The sequence below is a fragment of the Halictus rubicundus genome, chromosome 9, assembly GCF_050948215.1.
Source record: "Halictus rubicundus isolate RS-2024b chromosome 9, iyHalRubi1_principal, whole genome shotgun sequence".
Classification (NCBI taxonomy): Eukaryota; Metazoa; Arthropoda; class Insecta; order Hymenoptera; family Halictidae; genus Halictus; species Halictus rubicundus.
Genome location: NC_135157.1, coordinates 10,556,051 through 10,583,124, shown reverse-complemented (window position 1 = coordinate 10,583,124; position 27,074 = coordinate 10,556,051). Strand labels below are relative to the sequence as shown.

The following is a 27,074-nucleotide window of genomic DNA, read 5'->3' as shown; positions in this document are numbered from 1 at the left end:
TTACAAAATGTCCTTATAAAGAGTTAACATCGATAACGTGATTTCTTAAAAAAAAAAAAAAAAAAAAAAAATAGTCATGAACGTTTGCCTTTCATCGATTCAAATGAAGTACATTTTGCTTTGTAAAGCGTCGGCTCTAAAATGAACCATGAAATTTATCTTCGAGAGGAAGAGTTAAAATGTGTGAGAAAAAGTAAAAACTCTAGATCCTTCATGGTCAGCTATTCACAATCCTAAGAATAGGAGCAATGTCTCTTTTTCGCATTTGGCACAGCCACGCGAAATAATTTGCTTGATAATAAATTAAATTACTAGCGTTAAGAATAAATTCATCAATAATGTGATGACGTAAATATACATTGCAAGAATACTAGCAATCGTGATCGTAATAATTTATTGTCTAAAACAATTCATTCAATGCAATTGTAATGCAATAGAAGAAACGCTATGCAGACTTTTCTCTTTTTCTTTATTTCTTTCTTTTTTTTTAATTTCAAAACCACCGGAGTTATTTGGATAACTTGCTGATTACTCTGATCAAGGCACCATTTTCATCTTTTAGCCTCTGGTTTTCGCATTTTAATTGGTCCATTACCTAGAAAAAAATGTATAAACTATTTTATTTATGTTACCATTCAATGATGTTCTTTTTTTTTTACAAAAAAGATTTACAAAGACAATGCCATTATAGAATGGGTCAGATGAATACTCACAAAAGTAAAAGACAAAAAAAAAACGTAAAAAGAAATTAAACAAAGAAACGGGAAACAAGCGAGTATTGTTGCAACTAGAGCTGTAAAAAATTATATTAGCAGTGTAACAATCGGTGCATTAAAACCAAACGTATGTGGTTAAGTGTAACAGGCAGGTGTAATTTTAATACTACGCAAAAATGAAAAAAATAATTCAACTTCAAAACATAAGCTCGTCTTCCTAACTTTCTAATACTTTTCTTTAGAATTTGAAATCCACTTACATAGTCAACAGTTTGTATTTCCTATCATATCCATAAATAATAACTTCGCATCACAAGAAAAACAAATAAAACAATTGAATGTCGACCTACTATTAACGTATTGTACCACCTCAATATTTGAACTCCAACTGTTACATGTTCTTTACTTTCTTACATAAGATATCGTCAATTCCAGTTACGACTTTGCACAATAGTTATTCAATAAATGTAGTAAAAATGCAAAAAATATATCACTGTATAAATTGAAAAATACGTTTCAGTGTAATCTACAATTTATACAAATATTCCGTTACTAAATATTATAATGGAATACAGATCGTGTCGGTCGTTAAATGACATATATGTATATGTGAATCACATAATATGAGCAGTAAGAAACGATTGTTAAACAATGCAAAGTGCGGTGAAAAAATAATTTTACATTAAACATGCTTTCTTAGGGGACAGGTAAATCTATGCTAATTTGAAAGATTCTTCGGTCACAATAAGGCTCATCCTTCTAATCATTATATCTAAACTGTTTAAGTATGTGTTCAATACAGAATTATCAATCATTTTTATAAAATTGGGAGGATTATTTCTAAAACAAACTGTGTTCTTGTAATGTGTAATTGAAACAGTGTTTGCATTCGAAGTTCAGTATTGAATTCAGCTTGTGTTGAAGAATGTATTTGTAAATATATAAATTGTTGTTAGTATAGGACAGTCTGCGTTTTTCGTATCGAAACGGGAAAAAATTTTGCTATGGGTAACTAATAAAAGAAGTTTACAACCTGCAAAACTCCCTTTGAATAAAAACACATTTAAAATGTAGGAACCGGGGAGTATAAATAAACTACAAAATATTGGCTGGAAAAATGTGACCAATAGTTTGAAATTGTTTACACTCAAAAATTTCTATACATATATTAAATTCTATTTCACTCAAAAAGTTCTTGACTAGGTCGTAACTTCTTACTCCTAGAAACAAAATGCTCTTTTAACCAGTTTCAATAGGCACAATTTTTTCTAAAAAATTAGGACACATTGTCAACGTACAAGTTGAGCATTGTAAGTATAATTAGTAATAATAGACAAGTGTAATTATAACGAATCATAGCACAGTTTCTATTAGGAAACAGTCATTTGTGCAAGCCCTCAAATCGTTGCATGGTAAGCTGTTACAAGTTCCTCGAGACGAAACTATTCGCTTTTTTTGTTTATTTCTTTTTTAAGTAATGCTCGTAATTAGACTCGCGTACAGTTTGCGAAGCTGTATTTATAAGATTGAGTCAGTGAGCGACATCGTTTCAAAGTTTTAATATTGCGTGATCAGAACGTAAAAAAGTCGTAAGTAATCAATTAATTAATGAATTAATATTGTACGTGGAGTACGATGTACACTGTTAACGCAGATGCTGTCATTATGTCCTTTACCTATTTAGTAGTATTGGTGAGTTTGGATACGACGCGGGTAAGTGCCCGATTTTCGGCTTTCAATCTCTCATTTTCAGCTTTGAGCTTTTGTAATTGCTGTAAACAGTGAAACGATTAGCCCATATGTCCGCTTGTCTCGTAAAAAGCCCCCACCAGACAACGAAGAAATGTCTATGAAACACTTGTTATGCTAAATGATATGCAGCAGGCGCTCGATAAGTAACCGTCTCTATAGAGCCCTTAGTCCAGCTACGTATCGAGCGGTAACTGTGATACAGTATTGTCTTTGGTACCGACCCAACCAGAATATGGATAATGAAAACCACACGGAAGTAGTAATCAAAAGGAAGTACAAAAGTGCCAATTAAAAACCATTATACTGCATAAACAATAAGCGTGATTATTCAATAAAGATACTAAAAAATAAAAGCACCAAGAAATGGCAAATAAAGAAGAAAGCAATGCATCAAAGCCACGTAATGTTCTCATTTCTTCTTCTTTTATTTCCTTTTCTTTCGAATTAACCACTCCAGAAATGCTGGCACCTTCCCTCTATATTTAGCCGCAACAATCAAAACATAATATAAGAGAAAAGAAAAACTGTGACGTGCAATCTAACTAAGGAGTATAGAATTAAAACAATTTTTCATTAAGTATGATAACATATATAAATATTATATATATATATATATCACGATATTTTAAACAAGTCTTGTTATATTGATACCTCACGATTTACTTCTCTTTCTTTTTTAAGGTATATTTGCAAACTTTATATGTTTAGCGTAATGAATAAAAGTTACAAGTGGAAATACAGAAATGTATGCCAATCCGATCCCTACCTTCAACTCCTCTTCCATTTCCGACAGTTTCCTTTCCATTGCTCTCCTTTCCCGTTTTTCTGCCTCAGACAAAACAGTTTTATTTTGAACGCTCTGCGCTTTGTCCAACAAATTTCTGGTTTCTTTCAATTGTTCATCCGATCGCCTCAGTTTGTCTTTCAGCCTTTCGTTTTCTGCTTGAGATTCTTCATACAGCTTTTTGTAATCCAGCTCACCGTTCTCAGACGTTGTGGATTTTATTCTAGCTGACATGGAGGGTGTCTCCGATGATAACGATGATATGGATCCCAGTCTGTTGGATCTTCCGGAGCGATCATTTCCACTCTACAAAATAAAAAAGTTTGTAAACAAATGATACATACAAGAGTACATACCATACACTGAACACACACTGCACACCAGTTAGAGGTCGATGACAAAAAATCATACATCAATTTTTCAAGGCTTGTTGTAAAGGCAGGGTTTTCCTCCATAAAATCAATTTAAAATAAATCGCGAAAAAATGTTTTAAACTCTGTGGAGTCGTTTGTGAAATATTTTGGATGCAACTCTCTGTTTTCTAACATAAAACGGTTTTGAGAAAAATTACATTCAGAAATGTGAAAGTAGAGGCTTTCAATTTGAGCCTAGGTAGAATATCGTACGATTTTTTTTCACAAAGTTTTTGACGACAATATGGACGATTTATTTCACTAAAAGTAACATAACTCTTACAATGTATCCCTCGGAACTGGCTAAACTTTGCAGACTAGAGCTTCTAGATCCAATCTGAATATTTGGCTTTGACTTTGTTTTGTTAAAGCTTTCGGTTCTTTGCACGTGCGAGTGACTGTTCGGATTTAGGTTTAAATAACTGTAACTTGTGGAAGGTGCTAAGCGTAAAGATGCAATATTCGAGGGCAGAGTTATGCTTCCATATCCTGACGTGGTCCCACCATACGTCGTATACGGGTTCTGGTAATTTAAATTGCTGGTAGAGTTCGAATAAGGAGACTTTCTGAACGAATCATTTGATTTGGTGGTTTTGTTTAAAAAATTTGGTAGTCCAACAGGGCTTGTCCCATTGATGCCAAGCAGGCCTGAATAGCTATTTTGATTCAAAGGAAACAACCCACTTATACTTCGCGATCTATTCCCAAAAATCGAACTTCCATTTGCCGATGCTTGAGCTCTTAATCCTGCAGCTGTTGTTGGCTTTCCTTGAGATCTCTTTCTATAGGATGACATTGTTTACTTGATGAAATTACGTCACGAGTTTTATTGGCTTGGACACACGTTTTCCTGAAGTTGTTACTGTACTATTACATATTATTTTTAAACGAAAACAAAAGACCACAACAATGTTATAATTTTACAACTGTATCACTTGGTCCGCGATATACACGGATTTAAACGGTCTGGTTCTAATGACAGTCAGTATTTGACTGACGTACATTGGGTGGAGGAACTTAAGACATCAGCCAGTTTACTCCAAAGCATTGGTTTGGTATGCTATTTATAGGTCACATACACAAACTTACACTAATATCAAAGTTGTGTGGTTTAAAATAAATATATTTGATGTTACGCTCCTAAGAGATTTTATGCATTTACTTAACATTATGAAATTTGTCATTTTCTCGTGCAATTTTAATTAACATATCAAATTACGCGAGGAATGTATATTTTACCAGAACAATTATTTAAATATTCTCAAATTTTTTAAAGAATCGTACATTCGTTTTTGTTAATATAAAAAATTTCAAAGCTCATTAATTAATTTAATCGTAATAATTATATAGTACTACATTGATGAAGTCTGTTAAATGTGATGTATTATATAATGGATACTTTAATTATCTATTCACATTTATTGTTTTTTCCTCATATATTTAACTGTCCTGAACTCTATAATGCAAACAATAAATAAATACATTTCAAGCTGCTCTAAATGTCAAAGAGTCACATCGTTCCAAATGTCGATGGAATATTTTTAGCCACTGCCAGGCCACGTTCATGATCAATTTTTTTTTCATTTTTAACTCTTATTTCATTTCATCAAATTGTTCTTGAAATATCCATTGGACTTAACATTTAATTGTTATTATTAGCATTATTTAAATTACAATCATTATATTATTCAAATAAATTTTGACTTCTTAAAAAAATAGATTGTTTATTAGCACAATATTTCAATAAACTTTTAATTATTTTTGAAGCCCATAATGTTTATACTATATGGGATACATGCATAAAAATATATATAGCATAATAATAACAGTCATTAAATTATAAAGTATATAATTCAGGTATAAAATAAAAATATGAGGAATTTAAGTATTATGGCATCACACAAAATGTTCACCTATACATTTAGTTTTAATACATGGTCGGATGGTATATAGGAGGATAAGAAATGGAATACTATTTTTAACAAAGCATGCACGAATAGAGGTTAATCTTCCCAGAGACTAACCCAAAAATAACACAAAGCTTCTGCGGTTCACTAAATTGCGTTCATATTATAATAGTTATATATTATAGAATTACTACTACAATTAATTTGAATAAAAATTTCTTTGGTAAAGACAATCGAGAACATTAAATATCTCATATAGATTGTTACTAAAAAATTTATAATCGTATTTCAGAAACTAATTTTCAATTTATAATTACTTACTTTGCATGCTTCGTTTTCTTGTTTTATGCAAATCGAGTAAAATAAACATTTCAGATATTATGCATAGCCAAAAAAAAAAAAAATAATTGAGAAAATTGAGTAACTTACCTCGTTATGATTGACTTTAGATTCATCACAGTCACCACCAGCGGTTAAGTCTTGTTTTTCAGGATCAATCTCCTATAAACCAACAATTCACATTTATTATAAACAAATTGTTCCGTGTGAGTGCTATTTTAAAAATTGAAATGTAAAATTAAGGGAAAATACATTGTTCTAAAAGACATAAAGACAACGAAATTAAATATTTGTCGGTCGTTAACATGTTGACTGTCACACGAATGCTATCTGTTTTACGCAAGATTTGTGTATTTAATTCCTATAAACGATCAGAATTATTAATAATGATTATTAGTCACTGGGTAATGAAGTTTGTACCTTTTTAGTTCATTTCAGAAAGAAAAAATTGATATTCATTGCCAATGATTTTATAACAATCGTTTTTTAGCAAGTCAAGAGCTTCGGTCACGGATGACTACCGCGGCAGTCAACGTGTTAAAGCGGATATAATTATTTTACTGTAATAAATGCTACTAACGTCCATATCAACATGAACAACGCCCGTAGATCGTCTTTTAGGTCTTCGTCTCCTCTGTATAACAGCCTGCGTAGCTTGTGCATTTCTGCTGTCGTTTTCTTTATCTTGTTCTGAAACAGATCAGCAGAGACAAATCAATAAAGTCTGATTTATAAACTCCATCCAATCAAACGACCCTGATATTATTGGTATGTATACCCTTGTCTTCAGGCTGTTTCAACGATCGTCTAAGTGGCAATGTTACAGTCGTTTCTGCGCTGCTTGTTGCAATAGTTTCTATCGGAGCTGATGATGGTCTGGGTACACTAGAACCTGCCGAAGGTCTTCTCATATACGCCGTTGTAGTGTCTGCATTAGGTAGTGTCGAAGTCCTATTACTAGCATCTTCCAGCTGAAACTGAACAATCAAGTTTTCTTTTAAATTTCGTGTGTACTACATTTTAAATAAATTTGTCGAATAATTCCTCGTGGATGCATCTTTACAGTCTCAATTATCGTAAACTAAAAATATTAGAACGTGTCATTTCGACAAGTCCCGTAAACTTAATGTTGAAAAATAAACGCTAAAGTCGCTACGTTTTCAGCGTCCAAAATTGGGCATCCCTTTAGGGGGTATGGGAGTCCAAAATTAAGAAAAGAAATATAGAAGTAAGCTGTTTATTTTCAAGATAAAATTCTGACTCTTTTAGCAAAGTACAGTACGAATCACAAACCTTGCTTCCGTTATCTACCTTCAGCCTCCAAGAAGGCCTCCTCTCAGGCAAGTTAAGTTCCTCAGAGGGTTTATTCGCAGTCACTGTAGTAGGGGTTGCAGTTGTTATTGTAGCTGTAATTGAGGCTGTATTGCTGGTAGTGGTTGTAGGCTGGGTTGGTTAAAAGAAAGAAAAAAAAAATGAATAAATATATGTGAAGCGTTCGTTATTGTGAAATAGGAAATTTAGTATTTCATGACTGTTGCTGCCGTAAATGTTGATATGGACATAATTCGTATTCCCACAGTTACGTTCTAAGTTAAAGTAAACGCTTAAAATAAAAGCAAATTTTGTTGATGCGTATGTTGTGATGTTTCACCTGTGTCGAAGATATCGTCGAAGGGACTTCATTATTTTGCTGCTTTTTCTTCACCAATTGCTCTGCACTCTTGATCTCGTCTAAAGTCACACCTTGAGTCGAACGTCGAGTCTCTCTCACCCTCTTCGCGTGAGCTTTTCTTTGCGTTTCACTCTCTTCATCGCGAACAGGAGGAACGAACGATCTAAACAGATATTGGGCACGCATCGTTAAAACCAGCAAAGCACGGTAATATTTGTAGAACGTGTACGAAAGTCTCTTATGAATAGTACAATAAAATTCGAAAAAGCATTATTATAAACAAAATCCATAAGCAGTGTTCACAGATATCACATAAAACAACGATGCCTTTTGTGTACGACAATGGAAATAATTCTGCTGTTTTGCTGTCGCTTGTAATCGCGTATCAATGCTGCAACTATAGTGTAACATTAAAAAACAACAATGCTGATCGAACTCATAAGTGGTACATACACGTGTGGACAGAGGTACATTTCAAGATGTTTCAAACATGCTGATGTATCATGTTCTTGTAACACTGAAGGGCAATTTGTTAATATTCATTCTGTTTCTATTATTCACGATTCCGTCCATTTGGAATTATAAATGTATCCTGTCTGCTGGGGTTAAGATTTCGAACAGACCATCAGTTTAAAGCTGTGACGCTATCGACTGAGTTCGACAGATTATGTGTTTTCAGTGGGAACATTGTTCCCAAACATTAGAAACATTACTTTGTACTAGCAAAGACAAGGCAGTGGTTATTGGGGCAAGTAATATTCGAGGATTGTATGTAATGTATGCAACTAAAAGAAATAATCACACTGCAAAGCAACCGTCCATGCCACTGCCAATAACTGAACATTGTGTGTAGAAATATTGTAGAATATATGCAAAGTCACACGTTTCGAGAGAATCTTCCCATGTCAGGCATAGGGTACCCACTTGAACAAGTTCTTGAAGATATTTCCAGGACTTAGCTTGCTCCCTCCTGGTGTAGTAGGAGTTCCCGGAACTGCTACCGAATTGTTTGCACTCGATAGTACTGTGGTCGTAGCTTCCACTGGTTGAACGCTACTCAGCCACATTAACAACATCGCACGATGCAAATATGAATGCGTGAACTTCAATTTTAAAAGCACTCTAATATACGCTAAATAATGATTTCTCGGAGACATCAGACTTTTAGAATTCTAACAGTGTTTTTGTTCCCCTCGACTAAGCAATTTGTTACTCAAATTTCTACACGGTTTTCAACAATAGATAGACTGACGTCCCGGTTCATTACTTCTTTCTTTCAACTTATATAAGAATAAATGTCACTTAAATTTTTGTTCTCTTTTCAGTTTGTCTAATATTTACCTGCGCATCTGATTGGCTGGAATAGGACTTGTTGTTGTAGTTGTTGTTGTGGCAGTTGTAGTAGCTGTAGCTGTAGTAGCTGGCAGTGTGCTCGGCACTATTGTTTTAGATGTGGATGTTGGTGAAAGTGTATTGCTTCCCTGTGGCAGTCTTGATAGTTCCAAGTTTAATTTTGCTTCTTTTTTTCTAAAGTTAAAACAGTACGAGTTACATCACGTGAATAGAAAATCGATCTTTAAGTTCAGTTACTTGAGTCTCAATATATATATATATATCAATCAATCAATCAATCAATCAGTCAATCAATCCCGATGTTTTTGATCTTTCGGAAACAAATCCATTGTGTCAGATTGATATTTGATGTTTCAATGTACATACAAAAACTGTTCGTTTCATTTAAGCCAAGCAAAAGCAAGGAATGAGGAAGGCTTGGTAAATTAATGATCACAAAATAAATGAACGATCCACATACACACACGCGCGCGCGCGCGTAAAAGAAAATGTATAAGGTCCACAAAATTTGTGATCGTAATTTCAAAGTGCATTATTCTTCTGCGAACATTGGTCAAAAGTTCAAAATTTTTCTAAAGATTCATCCATTCTAAAGATTTCTTCATTAAAGATTTCTAAAGTCCATTCTAGGGTTCATCTAGGATTTGGACCACAAATTTTCAAACAGCTATTTGTGGATTGTGCGAACCTTTGATACAACACTTTGGTAAATTTCGAGTGACCATCTTCTCGTTTGTAGTACTTATGTATAGTTACTATTAAAATGATACCTACTGAAAAGCATTAATATATACCACGTATGAAACGTGCGCACCTGTGGGTTTCGCGTAGAGATGCAGAGCGAGTCGTAGTATTGGTGTGAGTAGGAGTAGCTGCGTTGTAGTAATGGAGAGTAGGGCAGGAAAGCGCCTTGATGCGAGCTTGTAATGCCAAGTACTGCTCATAGAACCTGCATAACATGCATCATGCCATGCATACGACTACACTAATTGTTTTCTAGACGTATAAAAGCTCGACAATATATACGTACTACGCACCATTTTTAAACATTGAACTTATTTCAACGCGCGTACTCTTTTCGTTTTAAAACTAACACTGATCGTAATGTATAGACTGCGGATTGTATGCATTTATAGCAAAAAAGACTAGGTGAGTGTAATTTCGTACGGTGAAAAAAGTTAAATGAATTCAAGAATATCAATACATCCTCTTACGACTTCACAAAATCATCGAAGAGAAAAATAAATTCCTATTTGGCTCCTAGGACTTGCAATCGATGCAAACAATTTTTATTTCGCATAAAGATCCGCAGTCTAGTAGTATATAAAGAGAGAAAACGAAATACTGTCGAGAAATTAGAGAATTTCGCAAGTCGTATTAAATGAAACGGCAAAATTTGAAATAGTACGAAAACGAGGTACACGGTCGATTTTTTGGTGTCAACTTACTTTTCGTCTGATTCAAAACTATGCGTTCTAGTTAATACCACGTCAGGCTCAGTGTTCAATTTGTTCGACAAGGTTGGCGATTTGATGTTTTTGTCCTTCTCTTCGAGTTCTGTTTGCAGACGAGAAAGCGGTTCAGTTTTTTGCTAAACGATTGTGGTGAAAGAACAGAATTTTTACGAGAGAACTTACTCGTGGACAATGAATTCGTTGCATCTGTTTGTATTCTACATCTTAACGAACGTGAACGCCGCCACGATGGTATCACTCCTTCTTCGTTGCTATCAGTCTGTTGTTTTGGAGGCATTATTGGAGCCTGGAAATTCGATAACGTGACGGACTTACCCAAATATAATTAACACATTATCTACCGGCGACTATTTCATAATTTTTGAACGTCTATGGTTCATGGCTAAGGAATTTTTAATAGATCTTTCAACAGCAATAGGAAATGCAATCGTAAACCAACCAATCATCTCCCCGTAACGTAATGCAATAATTTAATTTGGAATTATTATGTAAAAGAAGATTTTTGAGCTTTCTTTTGGTACAGCACAATTATTGAAAAGCCACTAAAAATTCCTATTCAAAATATTTTTAATATTATTAACACGTTAAGTGCCGTGATGGACATAAGCTGCCGGTAGATAAAGTGTTAAAATGTGTATGGGCAAAGTAACATTACCTGATTAGGAACTTTATTCGAGTCAGTAATAGATGAATTGTTCTGGGTTGTTTCCTCCCTGTTCGCTCTATTTTTCTTCTCTGTAAACGTAAAACGAATACAATGAATTTAGCATTGATTTGAACAATAAAATGTCTCTAGGAAAGAAGGAAACTATAATCGATTATCCATTTATGTAGTAGAGAAACTTGGTTTCGATTCAGGAAAGAGCACTCTTATAGTGAGATAGAATAGAGAAAAGGTAGTAATGTATCTTATAATACATGCAACTGAAGTTTAACTTTAATAATGTAAAAACAGCCTTACAGACAAAACTCACCGTCATCTGTAAGACATGAAGAGTGGTTTGATTCGTTAGACTTATCAGATTGATTGGAGTAAGTGGAAGAATGTGATTCTGAGCTAGTCTCAGATTCACCTTCACCATCACTCTCTTCCATATCTGTTTCACGTGTCGCTTCTGTCCATGCAGCATTGTTACAAGAAATACAAATTGCTGTTAAGGTAAGTAAAATAGACTGGCGAAACTGAACGGTGTGTAATACATTCTTTACAAGGAACAAAAATTCCTATCTAATTCAATATTTCCCAATCATTTATAAATTTGAATGTTAATCCTGGAATCCTAATCTTCTTTGCATCAACATATCTTTGATTCCATAAGCTCATATGTAGACCGCGAATTTTATGCATTTGTGACAAAAGTGAATGGATTGGGCGCAAAACTTAACTTTCAATTGAAATTCATCACCAGGAGCTGAATAGCTAGGCGATACCTTTCAAATACTGGGTCAAAATGGATCCAGGTCCAGGAAAGAAAAAAATATCTATGTAGCTCATATATCTTGCAATTAGCTCAGACAATTGTTATTCTGCATAAAAATCCGCAGTCTACTCATATAAAAACATAAATATATCTTTCTGCAACAATGAAGATTAATACACAACTATTTATTACAGAGGTTTAATGTTCTATTATATTTATAGCAGCACAAAAAAATGATTGAGAAATCGTAACACGTATTTTGGCTCGTTTTTATCCACAGAGTGTTCTAGCAGTATTACTGGGATATTAATCGCAAAACTACTGCATCAAAAATGGAACGGTTAATACTACAAACTGTTCTTATAGTATGTCCCTGGAGCCTGGTAATACTTTTGGAACATTCTGTACACACGTAAGCTTAGAAATGTCATTACCTTTTAGTATTTCATTTAAATAATTCATTGAAATGTTGAAATGTGAACATGCAAACTGCCAAACACTGTAATAACTAGTACGAATGACGAACATACCAACATCACTGTTTGTTCCAGTACTAGAGTTCTCTTTATCAGACTGAATTTCTAATTCGACATTCTTAACTTCATTTGGCGTTTCTTCTTCAAAGGTTTCCACAGATTCTTCTGTTGCTATCGTATTTTCATTACTCGTCGTTACACTGTAACAATTAATACAATTAGTGCAATTCTTTTTTTCTTTTTCGCGAACGGCAATTAATTATTTACGTGTACGAACCATTTCATCATTAGTTTCTGTTTGTCTCTTAGGAAACTTAAGGCCGATAATATATCCGCATCCGCGATATCAAATGCAGTTTGGTCCTGCCAATGCGAAATCGTGAATGAGACGATAATCTTTCGTTAAAAGAATAAGAGAATGTTAACCTTACAGCATAGTTCTTAATGTCCATATTACAAAAGTTTTCCACTAAAAGTTTACAGGCTTCGAATTGACCCCAATGCGCTGCAGCATGCAAGGGTGTCCAACCATCACAATCCCGGGCATTAACATCGCATTTAGCCTGCAGTAAAATGCTGAAAGATACGAATCTCGGATGTAATAAATAATAAATAGAAATTTCGCTCATTCCAAAAACTATTTAAACATCTTTGGAATTTAATGTGATAGAGCAATCAAATAATCATACTTCATAACTTTAATATAGCCTTTAGCAGCTGCAACGTGTAACGCGGTAGCTCTTGTTTTAGGATGAACCGAGTCTTTTCCTGGTGCTCCCGATCGCCATGCTTTAGCATCATTTAGCATCGACCTCTCTTCTTCACTTCTAGCATGATCACAGTCTATGCCTATGGAGAAATAATTTTCATTAAGAAAAAATCTCATTGTTACATACTTTTTGCACAAAATAATTATAAATACAGACCAGATTCATTTATGTGTTCCTGTAACATTTCCTCCATCTCGTTGCTTTGTGCAATATCAAGAGCCAATTCCCCGTCATTGTTAACTGCTGCCAAATCACATCCTTTTTCTATTAAGTATCTAGAAAACGTATATATTTGTTTAAAAGCATCATTACAGCTTAATGCCTCGGTAGAATTGTAATGAAAAATAAAAACTAACTTAGCAATAGATATAAGACCGCAAGACGCAGTTGCATGCAGTGGTGTCCATCCTTCATTATCACCACGGTTGATATCAGCTCCCTTCTCTACTAAAAATTCGACCATGTCCAAATCATCATTGATACAGGCCTACAATTAAAACATAATCGTTTTCAACTGTAAGACATAATCGTTTAAACGAATGATATGAAATATAAAATTGTTTCATATTAATTAAATGATATATCTAGATGTACGAGGAAGAAAAGTCATGGAGGATATGTTCAAGTGCTGATAAAAGATAAAGTCTTATTCATGCTTATGTTATGCGGCTGTATAACATTCGAGAGTTAACAAATAGAGAGTTAACACAAGATATAAGAGATTGATACAAAAAGAATTCAAAGAAAGTATACTGTTCGAATATTCAATTTATTCATCTACAAGAGCATTAGAAATGCCAAGGTGTTTGCTTGTTCTATCAGTTTTAGTATAGAAATTGGAAAATTTATGCAAAGAATATTTGGAAGGGGACTTTCTAACTAAACGAAAAAGGATGTTATATATAATAACATTTGAAGACAGAGGACACATAGAATACAGATACTGCAGCCTCTGACTTCTAACAGAGAACTATAAATAGCATTTGATGCCTGATGTATTTTCACATTCTATTTTCGCAAATCCATGAAATGCCTAAACTTCCTCTTTGCTTAAATAACAGTAACAAATAGAACTCATTCTATACAAAATGTTGCAGTGTAGAAACATTTTTTAAATAAATCATTTGTCTGCCACAGAACGATTCAAAGAATTTTATGAATGATTTGGATTGCATTCAGTAATTACATAACTACAGCAGAATTCATTCATGAATGTTGAATAATTTTTATTTTCTGTTTAGTGTAAATGTTAAATAAAAATTATTATGAAAATGCGATCTTTTGATAATGTCTTTGGTAATAATTTGCTGATTTTGATTCTATATAAAATTGATGAGCATCATTGTTTTTCTTAAAATATGGACACAATTTTTTATTAATGTGTACATTTTATTTAACACACATACGTTTATATATTTGTATAATTATTGTTGTATATACATCTATAGTTAAAAGAAAAAACTTTTAAGATTAAACACATTAATCTTTGTGGGAAATTAGATGATTTTATAGTTAAAGCCACTATCAAAACGGGCGTCTTTTACAGGGCTATTTTAAGCCTTATCCTAACTTCAACTTATTTTAGTAGTGTCAATAGTTTAAGTATTATGCCAAAAGTTGCAGTACTCGTTTGTTCATACAGTATTACATATACAGCTAGTAATAAGGAATTATTTATTTTTTATAAATAATTATTAATAGGATTAATTAGGAATTACAAGGGAAAGAAAAATAGGTATAGTAAACAAATAGATAAACAAAGGATATGACAAAGATTTGCATTTTCAGAGAGTCTTGAACAAGTTAATTGCATAGTAAAAATTATATGAATTTAGTAATTCTGTTTGAATTTTTTTTTAATAGCTAGAAGATGTGGTAGTATCGAAGATGTTATAAAGCAAATAGTTGTAGAACTTGAGTTAATTACTCTCTAGCCTGATCATTTTTTCACTATGCCTAACATCCTTAAATCAGTATACATTGGTGAAAAGATACTATCGCGTATTGAAGTCACTCTTTCATACTTCATAAGATGAAAGAATTACTTCAAAATGTAAAACATCAAATAGCCGAGTAAACAGCATAATTAATTTCAATTGTCTACTAAAACCGTGACAATGAAAGTCAAACGGAGTCTCCACGATCTTGATCGTTTTCGCAGGGGTTTTGAAACCGAATGATTTTGGTAGTTGCTCCGTAGTTTCTAGTGTCAATAATTCAGTGAAATTTCGCACCGCGGTGCCATAGAATGATCAGCGTGGGTCCGAATCGTGGATCTTGGTACCGCGGTGCGCCGGTCCGTCGTCCGTGGGTTAAATGCGTGACATCGATAGTACAGGAGGAAAAGTTTTGCTAGCGATCGCACTTAAATTAGACAGCTGGAGTATGTTATGTAGTAGCCATCTTGCGATAAGAATTTACGATTGAGGGGGAAGAAAAACATAGGGGGAGAAAGCGAACACTGGGAAAACTCGGTCGGAAGTAGTTGCGTGTTGTATAGACAGAGATGTATATCGGAAGGAATCGTCGGTGTATAAACAGAGGCGCGTAAGAAAGGGGGATAGAAGTAAGAGACGGTTCTCCTCGTACCTGGTGTAACGCCGTGAGACCGTCTACGTTTCCGGTGTTGATATCCGCCCCCTTTTGGAGTAATCGTACGACCTCCTCCTTGTCGCCTGCCGCACACGCTGCTAGGAATACGCAGTCCGCGGAAAATTTAATCTTCCGCGCGACCTGACGTGGTAGGGCCGGCTCACGATTTGTCTCGGACTGTTCCCAACGTTTGAGCTGTTCAGCCCTCTTAAACAGGGCCGAGCTCGAACGACTCTCGACAGACATTGCCCGAGAAAACATGCACGATCGCACTCGTAGAACCTTCTAACCACTTCGCACGGTCTCTTCTTCTCTTTCCCCTATCCTTCTTCTACGTGCTTCTCTTTCTCTCTCTCTCTCTCTCTCTCTCTCTCTCGTTCTCTCTCCCTCTTTCTTTCTCGCTCTTTCTCTCTTCTCCGCGTTTTTTGGATCTTACTTCACCGAGGCCACTACACCATTCAGTTCACTTTGCGTGATTCGACACGCTGAAACCGCCGTTTTCCGCTTCTTACCTCCATATACGACTACGAACACGGATCGCGTGTGTCGCGCGATGAAAATTATTTTACGTTAAATAGTCGCTTGTTCTGACGGACCACGGAGGGAGCGGTCGGTCGCCTTCCCCAGACTCGGTTACAAGGCGGCTAGATTCGCGTGCTCTTTGCTATTCTTGGCCGTCCCGTAGCCGTGCGAGCTGTGTCGAAACCAACGAAACAACCTGTAGTCTAGCCAACATTTCACGGACCTGTGTCCCTAGCCTTTCTCCCCTATAGAATTTTCCCTAGGACGCGGAACACCCCGATCCAACTCAGATGGGACACAGTATATTTTTTCTGTTAATACTCTTGTGGCCAGTGGTGAGATATGTGAAGGGTGTTTTCGCGCATGCGCGGCTAATTTAGCATCGGTAAAGTAAATGTTTGTTTATGTGGGGTTAATTTTACCTCGACCATTATCCATCTACATATTATTTGAATAAAAACGCACTTTAAAATTGTGTTTCGTCGATTTTATAATAAGATCAGATCCAAATAAGACGAAGATTTATGTTTTAAAATGAACAATTTGCAACTTCTTCTTATTAGTGCACTTCAAAATAGCAATTTTAACACCGCCGGGGTCACTTTAACCCCGTCTGATTCGCGGGGGGTTAATAATATCACAGATGAGGTATAATATAGACCTATCATCCAATGTATTTTTGTGGCCCACTTTTTTGGGGTCACGTAACCCCATTACCATTTTCGTGTCACATCTTCAGTGGTAGGAATTAAAATTAAGAATAGCTATATATAGTCACTGAAGTCTCGCGAATATGAAAAAATAAACGAATAATTCTAAAAATCTCTGATTTTTTGAACAGTAGATATTTCAGAACACGAGACATGAAGTCCCATAAGATGATAGGTCTATCCTTATTCCTCGTCTGTGATAATATTCTTTTCAAAAGACTTTGCGGTAGTTTTGTACCATATTGCGTTTCAAATATTGCCGCGGTTTTGAAGAGCCGACAACGTTGTATGTAAGTAGGGTTTGAAGGTCGCTAAATTTGGTAACATATACATTGAAGATCTTAACGAGAGTGTCACCTCTGATATATTCAGTTGTAGCAGACTGGTTGTAGCATAAAGAGCGGCAACAAGAACGTGGAGTAAGTTTAATGTTCTTTCGCGTGTTTGAAAACAGACACACATGTATATATGTATATAGTGGCAAGTCTCGTATACGCACGCCATCATAAGATGAACCGTTCAGCCTTCAATTGTTGATTGACGGCTCCTGTTTTGAAATCTTTCGACAATATTATTCTCCTATGAACAAATGGAGGCAAAATAGAGCGAATTTAAAAATACAGCATCACTGTGCGTTGGCTTGTATTATCGTGTTGATCGAAATCTATCTAAGTGGAATAGATTGGAAGAAGTAAACGTCAGCATCGTAATTTAACCTCTATTTGCTTTATTAGTTGAATGAAAATCAACGTTGTGCAGATATTTCTTTCTGCGAAGAATTGATCTTGAAAGACAAATCGCGTTAAGATGAGTGTGAGAATGTTAAAGGATCCTGCTACCGTGAATTGCCGCATATTTGTGGGTCATTTGCAAACGGATGATATGACCAAACATGAACTGGAGGAACATTTTTCAAAGTATGGAAAGGTTATCGGTTCGGCGATAAATCGAGGTTTCGGTTTTGTTCAATTCGAAGAGGAACAGTCTGCACAGAAAGCTATACAAAATGAAAATGGTGCTATGTTCAAAGGCAGAAGAATAGGTATCTTTATTTAAAAGATTCTTTCACTTGAGTATTTGGACGTAGTCTATTTCTCAACAGTTTTAACCTTTTTAATACCAGGGGTTATTTCGAAAACATGTCGTATAGTGTCAGGTAGCACGATTGCACTGTTTTGTTTCTATGTCGAGAAATGTCAAGCCGGATCTTGCTATTTTCTGAACTATTTTCCTAATTTTTGTGCTACCAATTAAGTATTGTGACCAAACACTGGCATTATGCGACATGACTATGCTGCATGGCACTAAAATGTTTATGCTAAATGCTTATCTTGTCTTAAATAGATGTGAGACCAGCAAAGAAAGACAGTCAATCTGCAGGTGTTGGGCCAAAGCCTCAAGGAGGTCCTAATAATCAGTTTAATTCTAATAACAATCATTTCAATCCTGGGAGTGACTCTTTCAGTAGTGGAAGTTTTGGAGGAAATTCCTCCTTCAATGTGAACCAAAGTTTTGGTTCTGATGCATCGATGAGCGATACACCAAAAGGAAACAACATGCCAAATAGAAATGATCAATTCAATGATGGAAATCAGAACAATGATCAGTTTGGAAATCAAAACAGAAATAATGGAAATGATCAGTTTAATAATATGATGCAGAATAAAGGGAATAATCAATTTAGTCCAGGTAATCAGAACAGAGGCGGTAATCAGTTCGGGCCTGGTGGAAATCAAAATAAACCAGGAGGGAATCAAAATCGAAATGTGAATAATCAGAATAATCTTAATCAAAGCGGTGGAGGAGGTGGAGGAGTGAACAGTGGTGGTGGAGGAGGTAGAACAAGAGGTAATAGAGCTGGAAAGAATCGTAATAAAAATAGAGACAATTCGGGAGGAAATAACTTCAGGGATCGCAGTCCTATGAACAGGAATGTTCGTTTAGAAGACAAAGGTGGTAGAGATTGGGATCATAAACAGGGAGATAGACCAAGAAACAACAATTTTAATAGAGACTCGTTTAACGATAGTAACAATCGTTACGAAGATTTCAAAAATAACGGACCAAGAGATATGAACATGAGTTTTAAGTAAGTTAAAGCATTAGTTATCGGTAATATTTTTTGTACATGTTACTAACTGTTCTATTGGTTTATCCATTAGCAACACAAGTAGCACGAGTGAGTATTCAAACACAACAACTGAAAAGAATGACTGTGAGATTATTGTTGTCAACAAAGCATTAACGTACGTATAAAAACGTGTGTGTTCTTTAGAACAGGTTGTAAAGTTTCATGAAGGTCATTTTTTAACATCTAAATACCTTACCTACAATCATTGTTAGAGTCATGATTAATTCATTTAGCTTTACACCTGATAAATAAATAAATAAATTCGGATTACCTCTCCAATTGTTGTCTACGATAACAGGGAGTATGCAGAGAGCATTGAGGCGAGGCTAAAAAAGATTGGGCTAACTGTGGATTTACTGTTTCCGAACGAAGATGTACTTCTCAGTAGGGTTTTAGGAAATATAGCAAGTCGTGGGTGTTTGTATGCTGTTGTAGTTACGCCCGTCAATCAAGAACATCATTCGCTGACGCTAAATATTCTGCACGGTTTACCACAAGGTATTTACTCCAGTACCTTAACGACCGCGTAATTTTCTATACTAACAAAACTTCAAATTTTCATGTAGAACACAGAAACATGCTCGTCGAAGATGCCATTAATTTAATATCGCGTGACTTCGCCAATTACAAAGCCGGCGGTCGGTCTGTGCCGTTGAACACACCATTTGCGAACGAACGACATCCCGACGCTATACAAGTTCTTTTAAACATGTTAGCCGATAACCACCAATTAACAGTACTACAGTACGATCGCGTGATAAAGTACCTCGAGATTAAGCGAGAGGAACAAGTGCAAGTGGAATTGGGAGACGTGAAAGATCTGCCAACGACAACAACGATAGCAGTCAACGACCCCAAGCAAGCTGAACTGCAATCGAGAATACTTAATATTTTAAATAGTAATAAAGCAAATTCAACGGCGCCTGTTCCCAGCCCAGTACCAGCTCCAACATCTGCACCAACACCTGTCCCACCAGCTACCTGGGGATCAGGTAAAACTTACAATATTCTATTTTCGAAGTTCAAGGAAAAAATTCTATACTCAAAGATTGTTTACATGATCCGCATTATTGTAACGTGTTTATGATCAGGAAACCATTCTGACAAAGTTAGTTATTAGTCTTTGTTCCAGCAAACTTTCACAACGTTACAACATGCACGCTATAAGTGCAGTCTTCTCGGTTTTTTTTTTCACTTTTCGCGTAACAGTCACGTGTTGTAACCGTGACATTTATTTCTCTTCTCTTTAAAATTATCGATATCCGATTATTCGCGGCGCGAGAAATATTTTCATAGACCTTCTGCAGCACGGTTTTGCACATTTAAAAAGGTCCTTTTGGAAACGTATCAACAATTCGGAGAACGATTCGATTTTTTTACATTTTTTTTGGATTTGTTTGTGCGCATTTCATGAACATGTCCAAAAAAAAACAGCAATTCCTTTCGAAGTTGTTCGATGAGGTTTCTAGCAGAGAAGTTTCGAATAGAAAGTATTGTACAGACACGTTTTGTCTAAATACTTTAGACAAATAGATAGGGGTAAAAATTTCTGACTGTTGAACGTAAGTGATTCGATTGTAAGATGAACTTCGTACGCTTTGGAATATTTTTAAATCGCGTTCTCAGTGCGTGTAGTGTTTCTGTGCCTGTCTCCCACATGATGCAGTGATCAAAGCGAACGAACTTCAAATATATTTATTGCTGGTATTACACAACCGCTAACTACATGAGTACATCATGTTATGCCAGCAGCATCAACTGCCACAACAGCGTCCACGACAACTACCACTACGGGAGTTTCACCGTCACCTCTGCTTAACGATCCGACAGTTCAAAAGGCACTTGACAGTCTTTTGCAAGGCAATTTGCTCAAAAGCATCGGCGATCAGCAACCGGCCACGACACCGACACCTCTGTTTGCCGCTTTCTCGAATATCGGCCGATTTTAATAGATCATTTTTTTCTCTTTTTCAATCATATATTTTTCTTATCACGTTTTGTCTCCTCCAGCAGGAAATCTCGTTTCATTTTTATTTAATGAAATGAATATTCTACATGCTATATTTGATAGTATACCGGGAACTAGTTAATATCGTCATTAACATCAAGTGGTTTTGATATTCATCTCGGGTGATGTGTTAGCATGCTTATACGTGCATAAAATACTACACTTTTTGAACATAGGATTTATAAGGATTCACAAGTTCTATACAGTATTCCACTGTTGTTTAACGAGGTTTGTTCTTTGTTACTTTCTTGTCTAATTCGCTTCAACCACTAATGAAAATGATTGATTCTTATATTTTTCCATATATCAATATGAGATCAGTTTTGGAAATTATTTGAATCATGTAAAATTGCCTTGTAGTATATGTTTAATTGCAGGATGTAAAAACATTTTGAATAATACGTTTAATTATACAAGTATTGAAATCTGTCATAAGGATATAATGAAAAATATGTGATGAAAATTCGACGTTCCACGGTTATTTAACAAAATAATACGTATGTCAAATAACAATGAAATGCTGTAGATATTGTTTGTATGATTCGCGATATCATAGGTGTACTCTGATATTTGCTTATACGTTCAATCCTTTCATTCCAAGGACAGAACTTTTAACTTAGTACTCATAACATTATAAACCGATGAGACATTGTGTATTAGATGTATAGTACGCGTTTGATCACTTTAATTATCTCGATTATTTTTAGAGATATTAAACAAATTGATTCTCAAAAATTATATGATTACAGGGGGATCAGAACGTGATAGTAATAACTTTTATAGGTGAAGGGTTTTCAAAAATTTGAAGATTAACTTTCATTTTTTAAATGGAACTGAAGTTTGTGAGATATTTTGTATAAGAGTTTAAAATATTTCACGAATTAGTAATCTTTGACATTGTATTCTAATGTTTCATTAGAATATTTTCACGATTCGACTTATTTGAAAAGATATGCAGTTCCATTAAAAAAAAAAAAATAAATAAATAAAATTGATTTTTAAATCTTTGAAAATTCTTCAGCCACAAAATAATTATTACTATTGTGGAATGGTAACTTTTTATTTGAAAAAAATGAGTTGCAACCTAATATTTGAATGAAATGTGAAAATATTTTAATAAAACAATTTTACATGCGGGCGAATGAAGGGTGTCTTAAATTGCTATTTATCTGGCAGTTACTTATCGAGCGCATACTGCATATCTAATGATTTTCAAGTCGAAACTGTATGCCTATTTTTACCCCTTTGCTTCCTATTGCTATAACGTTAACCAAGGCATGAATCATACTTTGGGTATTAAAGAACAAGTTTAGAATATAATTGTATACTGCACTTCATTGAAGCTTGAATAGTTTGTTTTAATGAACAGATTACTTCAATACGTAATATATTGATTTAGTGATTGACAATTTGATTATAAAGAAAATTGATCATTTACTACAATTATTATTTCCAATTTAGTGTGTAGAATTGATTAGATTATCATTTTTATGAATTCCCGTTGTCGCTTGGGTCTCTTTTATAGCTTCTATTAGTTCCAAAAGATTGTGTTGTCGATAACTACAATGTGTCATGTAATTACGACTTCCATTGAGTTTAGCAAAAGAAAACATGTGGGCAAATTTATAAGCCTTGTAAACATTGTCTAATGTAAAAGTATACATATACATATAAATAGAAAGCATTTCATTTTTCTAATAAATTACGATGCTTATGAAATATTGTGTTTCCTATCGCATCTGTGATAGCACAGGTGTTCTTGTCATAAAGAAAGTAAAAAGTAAAGATCATTGAATGATTTACATGAATCCTGTATTATTACGTAACTTTCAATCAGTTTATTCACATAAATGTATTACATGAAGAAAGTTTTGCACAGTTTTTACGTCAAGAATTAGACAAACATCGTGTATAACATCAATAAAATGTTTTTAGGAATACTTTGTCTTTTATTAATAACTTAGTACAACGTTGACGCTTCACTCTCATGGATCTAGAAACAAGAAAATACATGTCTGTTTAACCGAACTTCAGTTTTGTAAACCTAGTACATTAATTCTTTACATACCTTAAGGGGTATAAGCTTTGAACTCAAACGTAGCTGTATTATGTTATCAAGCGACAAAACAAATCAGTGCACAAAGTGAAATATATCCTATATAAGTAAATGTGATTTGCAGGATGTAGGTAAGCATAGTATTAAGTATCAGCAGGTAAGCAAAGCTATATCAGTATAAATAAGCGTAAAAACGTGTTATGTTGACATGTGATTGAATCTACCTAAATAATAACTCTTCAGGTACTGTTCTGCGTGTACTATCTCTTCGCAAGGCTGAGACACTTCCTTGTACAGAATACCGAGAACAGATTTCACAGCGTCAATGTCGTACATGTTCTTTACCAATCTCTGTTTATATGGTTTTAGTTTCTCTACAAGTTCTTTGTTCTTCATGATGGAACCAACGTGGTTCTGAAGAATTTCATTATACATTGGCCAGTCAGACTCACAAGCAGGACAGTTGCACTCGAAGAAATAGTCCTGCATTATTTTCTCTCTTCTTTCAGATCTTGGCATATGTGCATATGCAGCACCATAGCCAGTGAATATTTGATCTCCAGGATATATTGGTTCCAGAGCACGAGTAATCATTGTCAATCCCTCAAAATGACGAAAAGTGTTCGGAGCACAGGAGTGATTGTATAAGCTATGCGCTACATATAGCCCCGAGCCGGTTTTAATTCCTGGCTCCTGTTGTATCTGGAAAATAAGTTTTAGAAACTGTAACTCGATCGGTGTATTAAGTTTTCATTTTGTGTTCTATTAAATTTTTGATGAGTATTATGAACTGTATTTTATATTTCAACGTATTTATGAAATAAATTACTGTGAAGCAATTAGAAGACATTATGACACAGGCGCGAAACATGAGGCTGCCACAGAATTGTAACTCGGGCACATTATTAATGTCATTTAATTGATCCATTTCGTATTTCTTGCAGAAGAAATTAGTCTGTGTGGCCAGGAGGATAGAAGCAAGGGCTGAGATGCAGGCGAATGCGCTGATTCCAATGAGCGGTCTTGTTGTCATGTTGGTTGCAAGGCTCAAAGCAGATCGTGAACTGTAACTGTCGAATATACCTTCATCTGTAAACCCTGCAGTTCTATCGTCTGCAAAAATGAAATATTTTATAAAATCTATACCTGCACAGTATGTTATAATTCAATATATAGTCGGTGACAAAGTTAAGTAGGTACCCTTTAAAAACTAATAATTTTTTCAAAATTCTATCAAATGTTTTGAGTTTTGTTTTAGATGTTAGAATAATTACTTTATTAGATAATGTGTAAAAAAAATTTGTTTAAAATTGTTATTGCTGGAACTTTCGAAGAAAAAAGTACCCATAATTAAAAATATGCCTTTTGTAGGTCTAAATAAATTATGTACACGCACAAAGCTATTTTTAACTCATTTTTCAATAGATTACCTAGTAAACTAATCCTTTTAACATCTCAAAAAACCCAAGTCGTTTGATCCAATTTTAAAAATGTGATTAGTTTCTAAAGGGTGTCCACTTAACTTTGTCTCCGACTGTAGTTTCCTATGATTTCTTGTGTGTTTGAAGCATGATTTATATATATCTTTATATTTTTCATTTTAGCTGTAAAATAAGAAAGCTCTTGTTTACCTGGATTACACTCTGCTACTTTCATGTCTCCACGCAACTCTGCAATCCTTTTGCCCTTTGCTGTTACTACAATCAAAAAACGAACAATTTTGGTAAGCATTCGTACCTTGTCTTTGTCAACATTGAACAAGTTTTCTAGAACCGATAGAATTGGACACTCCAATTCATGTGCCATATCCCATGCTATAGATCTACATTTTTCTGAGCAATACACAGACATTGGGCAGTTTGGACACGGAATTAAATTGTAGCTTCTTGATAGGCAATGATGACAATGTGTATAATACCTGCAAGTACAAAATTATAATTATTTTTGTACTTGTAAATTAATGTGACCGTAACACATATCTCTGCTGTCTTCTAATATTTGAAGAATGTTTATAGGAGATATCTTGTATGGTCGTATAAATTTACAATTTTACAAATATTATATTGAAAAGAAATCGTTTACTTTTGTGTATAAATAATATGCGCATATGGATCTTCGAAAGAGACAATGTCGCCAGGTTTAAATTCTTTAGTAGCTTCTAAATGACGTCCGTATTTTTCATTATAAGCAATTCTAATACCGTCGCTAACAGCAGGAACTTCTTTACTAGCACCATAAGCTAATTTTAGAGGGCCCTCATCTGCTAGATATCTTGGTTCTTTTTTTTCATTACTTGGTGGAGCACTAGAACCATTAACTGAATTTTCCTCATTTCCATTAACATGTCCATTTTTGCATGCATCTTGATTTCCGGCTTTTCCATTTCTGAATTTTACAGTTATAGGTTCCTCCATAATTTTTTCTGATAAACACATGCTCATTAATTTCTCTGGATCAATAAAATCATCCTTTTTAATCTTCAATTTCTTTTTTATTTCGTCCATAGCCTTCACCCCTCTTTCTTTCAGCTTCTTTCTCTTTTCTTCCGGGTATCCAAGATCCAGAGCGGTATCAATGTCTATCAAACACTCTTTGAACATTTGTTTTCTGTATAAAGCCGCTGATCTGTTAGCATGAGCATGAGACATAAGTTCATTATTGTTCGCATATGCTAAACTCATTGTGTAATATTTTATGGCTTCGATATCATCACCCATCACAAAATGCTGGTTTCCTATTTTTTAAAAGTTCATAAAATTATACTATCGAAATTGAAATTCTATATTCATGAATAAATATTTGTCACCTTCTTCTCTGTAGCTGATCGAATCTTCTTCGTTTTTCGTTTCAGGAACTAAAGTGGGTAATGAAGACCTCAACATGTTTTGCAAAATATGACCAACGAGTGCTTCACACTGATTTTGTAAACCATATCCACCATGTGATGTGTGACTTTGTTTTAAAGTTAATACTAGTTTCTTTGCTGTATCCATATCCATCATTACTGCTTCTATAGAGAAGATACTTCACAAAAAATTTATCGATTTATGTCTTTCAATTAAAGAATTGAATATAGATATAAATATAAAATAGATTATACCGCAATTGTCTTATTATAGGTTCTTTTTTATTGTTGTATAATTATTGTTTTTATCAGCTGAAGACAAAATAATTGTTCACAAACTTCCCCTACAGAACATAAGCGGATACTGAATGAACTGTAGTGAACTATGTACTGGCAGAAGCAAAACTGAGAGGTGAAACTAAAATTACCTCAAGTCAGATGATAGAGGGAAGGCAGAAACTGTATGACTGTGTAACCACGTTTTAAATCATTCGTTAAAGTCATAAATTAGTGATATAACGCATACAGAATATTACATTTTCATTTTTGTTCACGTGTTTTGTTATAAACAAGTCAATATGAGTAATTTTCAAATTTTTGGCAACATATTGAATATTGTAGCATGTTAAACATAAAACTATATTGTTACATGCTTCAACGTGTAGTTAAAATTTTACAGTTTATTATATTATGACTACTCTTTAACATCCATATCTTCCTACTTGTTAAATACTTTTTCAATGATTATATACATCGTTTGATTTTAGAAGTGCGTTAAGTATGAGATAGCAATATTAAGATAGACCATAATATATAAAATTTAAAAATATTCCACAAATATAGAACAAGGAGGTAGTTTTTCTGTCACGTTGCATGAGCACTTTGTAATGAGAACAATTTGGCAGACATCCAAATTTCATGCTACGGTTACCACTGTCTTGAATTCAACCTTTAATCAAACGAATACATACACAATTGTGGTAGTTAACTATTATATAAAGAATAAGTAACTGATTCCTAAAATACAATACAAATTTTTCTTTATTGTTTGAGTATCTCATATAATTATTTAAGATTTCTATAATTATAGTAAAATAATGTTATGGGGAGATAGAATAAGTATAAGAAAAAC

General features: G+C 34.3%; 3 protein-coding genes across 14 annotated transcripts; 1 reads left to right on the top strand and 2 right to left on the bottom strand.

The window, feature by feature from the left end:
- Positions 1 to 55: 55 nt before the first annotated feature.
- On the bottom strand, positions 56 to 16,504 carry Mbs (Myosin binding subunit). Of its 10 annotated transcripts, none has more exons than XM_076794046.1 (22): positions 15,668 to 16,504; positions 13,435 to 13,565; positions 13,235 to 13,353; positions 12,998 to 13,157; positions 12,740 to 12,884; positions 12,586 to 12,671; positions 12,363 to 12,508; positions 11,386 to 11,562; positions 11,067 to 11,146; positions 10,574 to 10,697; positions 10,385 to 10,493; positions 9,751 to 9,885; positions 8,925 to 9,110; positions 8,508 to 8,636; positions 7,563 to 7,746; positions 7,223 to 7,354; positions 6,690 to 6,888; positions 6,492 to 6,601; positions 6,002 to 6,073; positions 3,235 to 3,558; positions 2,393 to 2,488; positions 56 to 595 (listed from the first exon to the last, which is right to left on the bottom strand). In XM_076794046.1, the coding sequence occupies exons 1-21, from the start codon at positions 15,929 to 15,931 to the stop codon at positions 2,393 to 2,395; spliced, it is 3,108 nt and encodes a 1,035-aa protein (XP_076650161.1). In that variant the 5' UTR covers positions 15,932 to 16,504; the 3' UTR covers positions 56 to 595. The 10 variants fall into 10 exon arrangements, with proteins under 10 accessions (XP_076650161.1, XP_076650159.1, XP_076650162.1 ...); XM_076794044.1 differs by having other exon boundaries at positions 7,205 to 7,354; positions 15,668 to 16,493; XM_076794047.1 differs by having other exon boundaries at positions 7,205 to 7,354; positions 11,386 to 11,526; positions 15,668 to 16,487.
- On the top strand, positions 4,459 to 24,180 carry Neos (nuclear receptor coactivator protein neosin). Of its 3 annotated transcripts, XM_076794055.1 has the most exons (7): positions 4,459 to 4,720; positions 17,637 to 17,944; positions 18,247 to 18,991; positions 19,065 to 19,148; positions 19,332 to 19,531; positions 19,600 to 20,025; positions 20,783 to 22,979. In XM_076794055.1, exons 2-7 carry the CDS (start codon positions 17,710 to 17,712, stop codon positions 20,980 to 20,982), a joined length of 1,890 nt encoding a protein of 629 aa, XP_076650170.1. In that variant the 5' UTR covers positions 4,459 to 4,720; positions 17,637 to 17,709; the 3' UTR covers positions 20,983 to 22,979. The 3 variants fall into 3 exon arrangements, with proteins under 3 accessions (XP_076650170.1, XP_076650171.1, XP_076650172.1); XM_076794056.1 differs by lacking the exon at positions 4,459 to 4,720 and having other exon boundaries at positions 17,346 to 17,944; positions 20,786 to 22,979; XM_076794057.1 differs by lacking the exons at positions 4,459 to 4,720; positions 20,783 to 22,979 and adding an exon at positions 24,042 to 24,180 and having other exon boundaries at positions 17,347 to 17,944.
- On the bottom strand, positions 22,910 to 26,928 carry LOC143357510 (protein-lysine N-methyltransferase SMYD4). The gene is made up of 6 exons (XM_076794054.1): positions 25,904 to 26,928; positions 25,180 to 25,831; positions 24,729 to 25,015; positions 23,927 to 24,210; positions 23,322 to 23,799; positions 22,910 to 23,034 (listed from the first exon to the last, which is right to left on the bottom strand). The coding sequence occupies exons 1-6, from the start codon at positions 26,097 to 26,099 to the stop codon at positions 23,027 to 23,029; spliced, it is 1,905 nt and encodes a 634-aa protein (XP_076650169.1). The 5' UTR covers positions 26,100 to 26,928; the 3' UTR covers positions 22,910 to 23,026.
- Between the last annotated feature and the right edge of the window lie 146 nt (positions 26,929 to 27,074).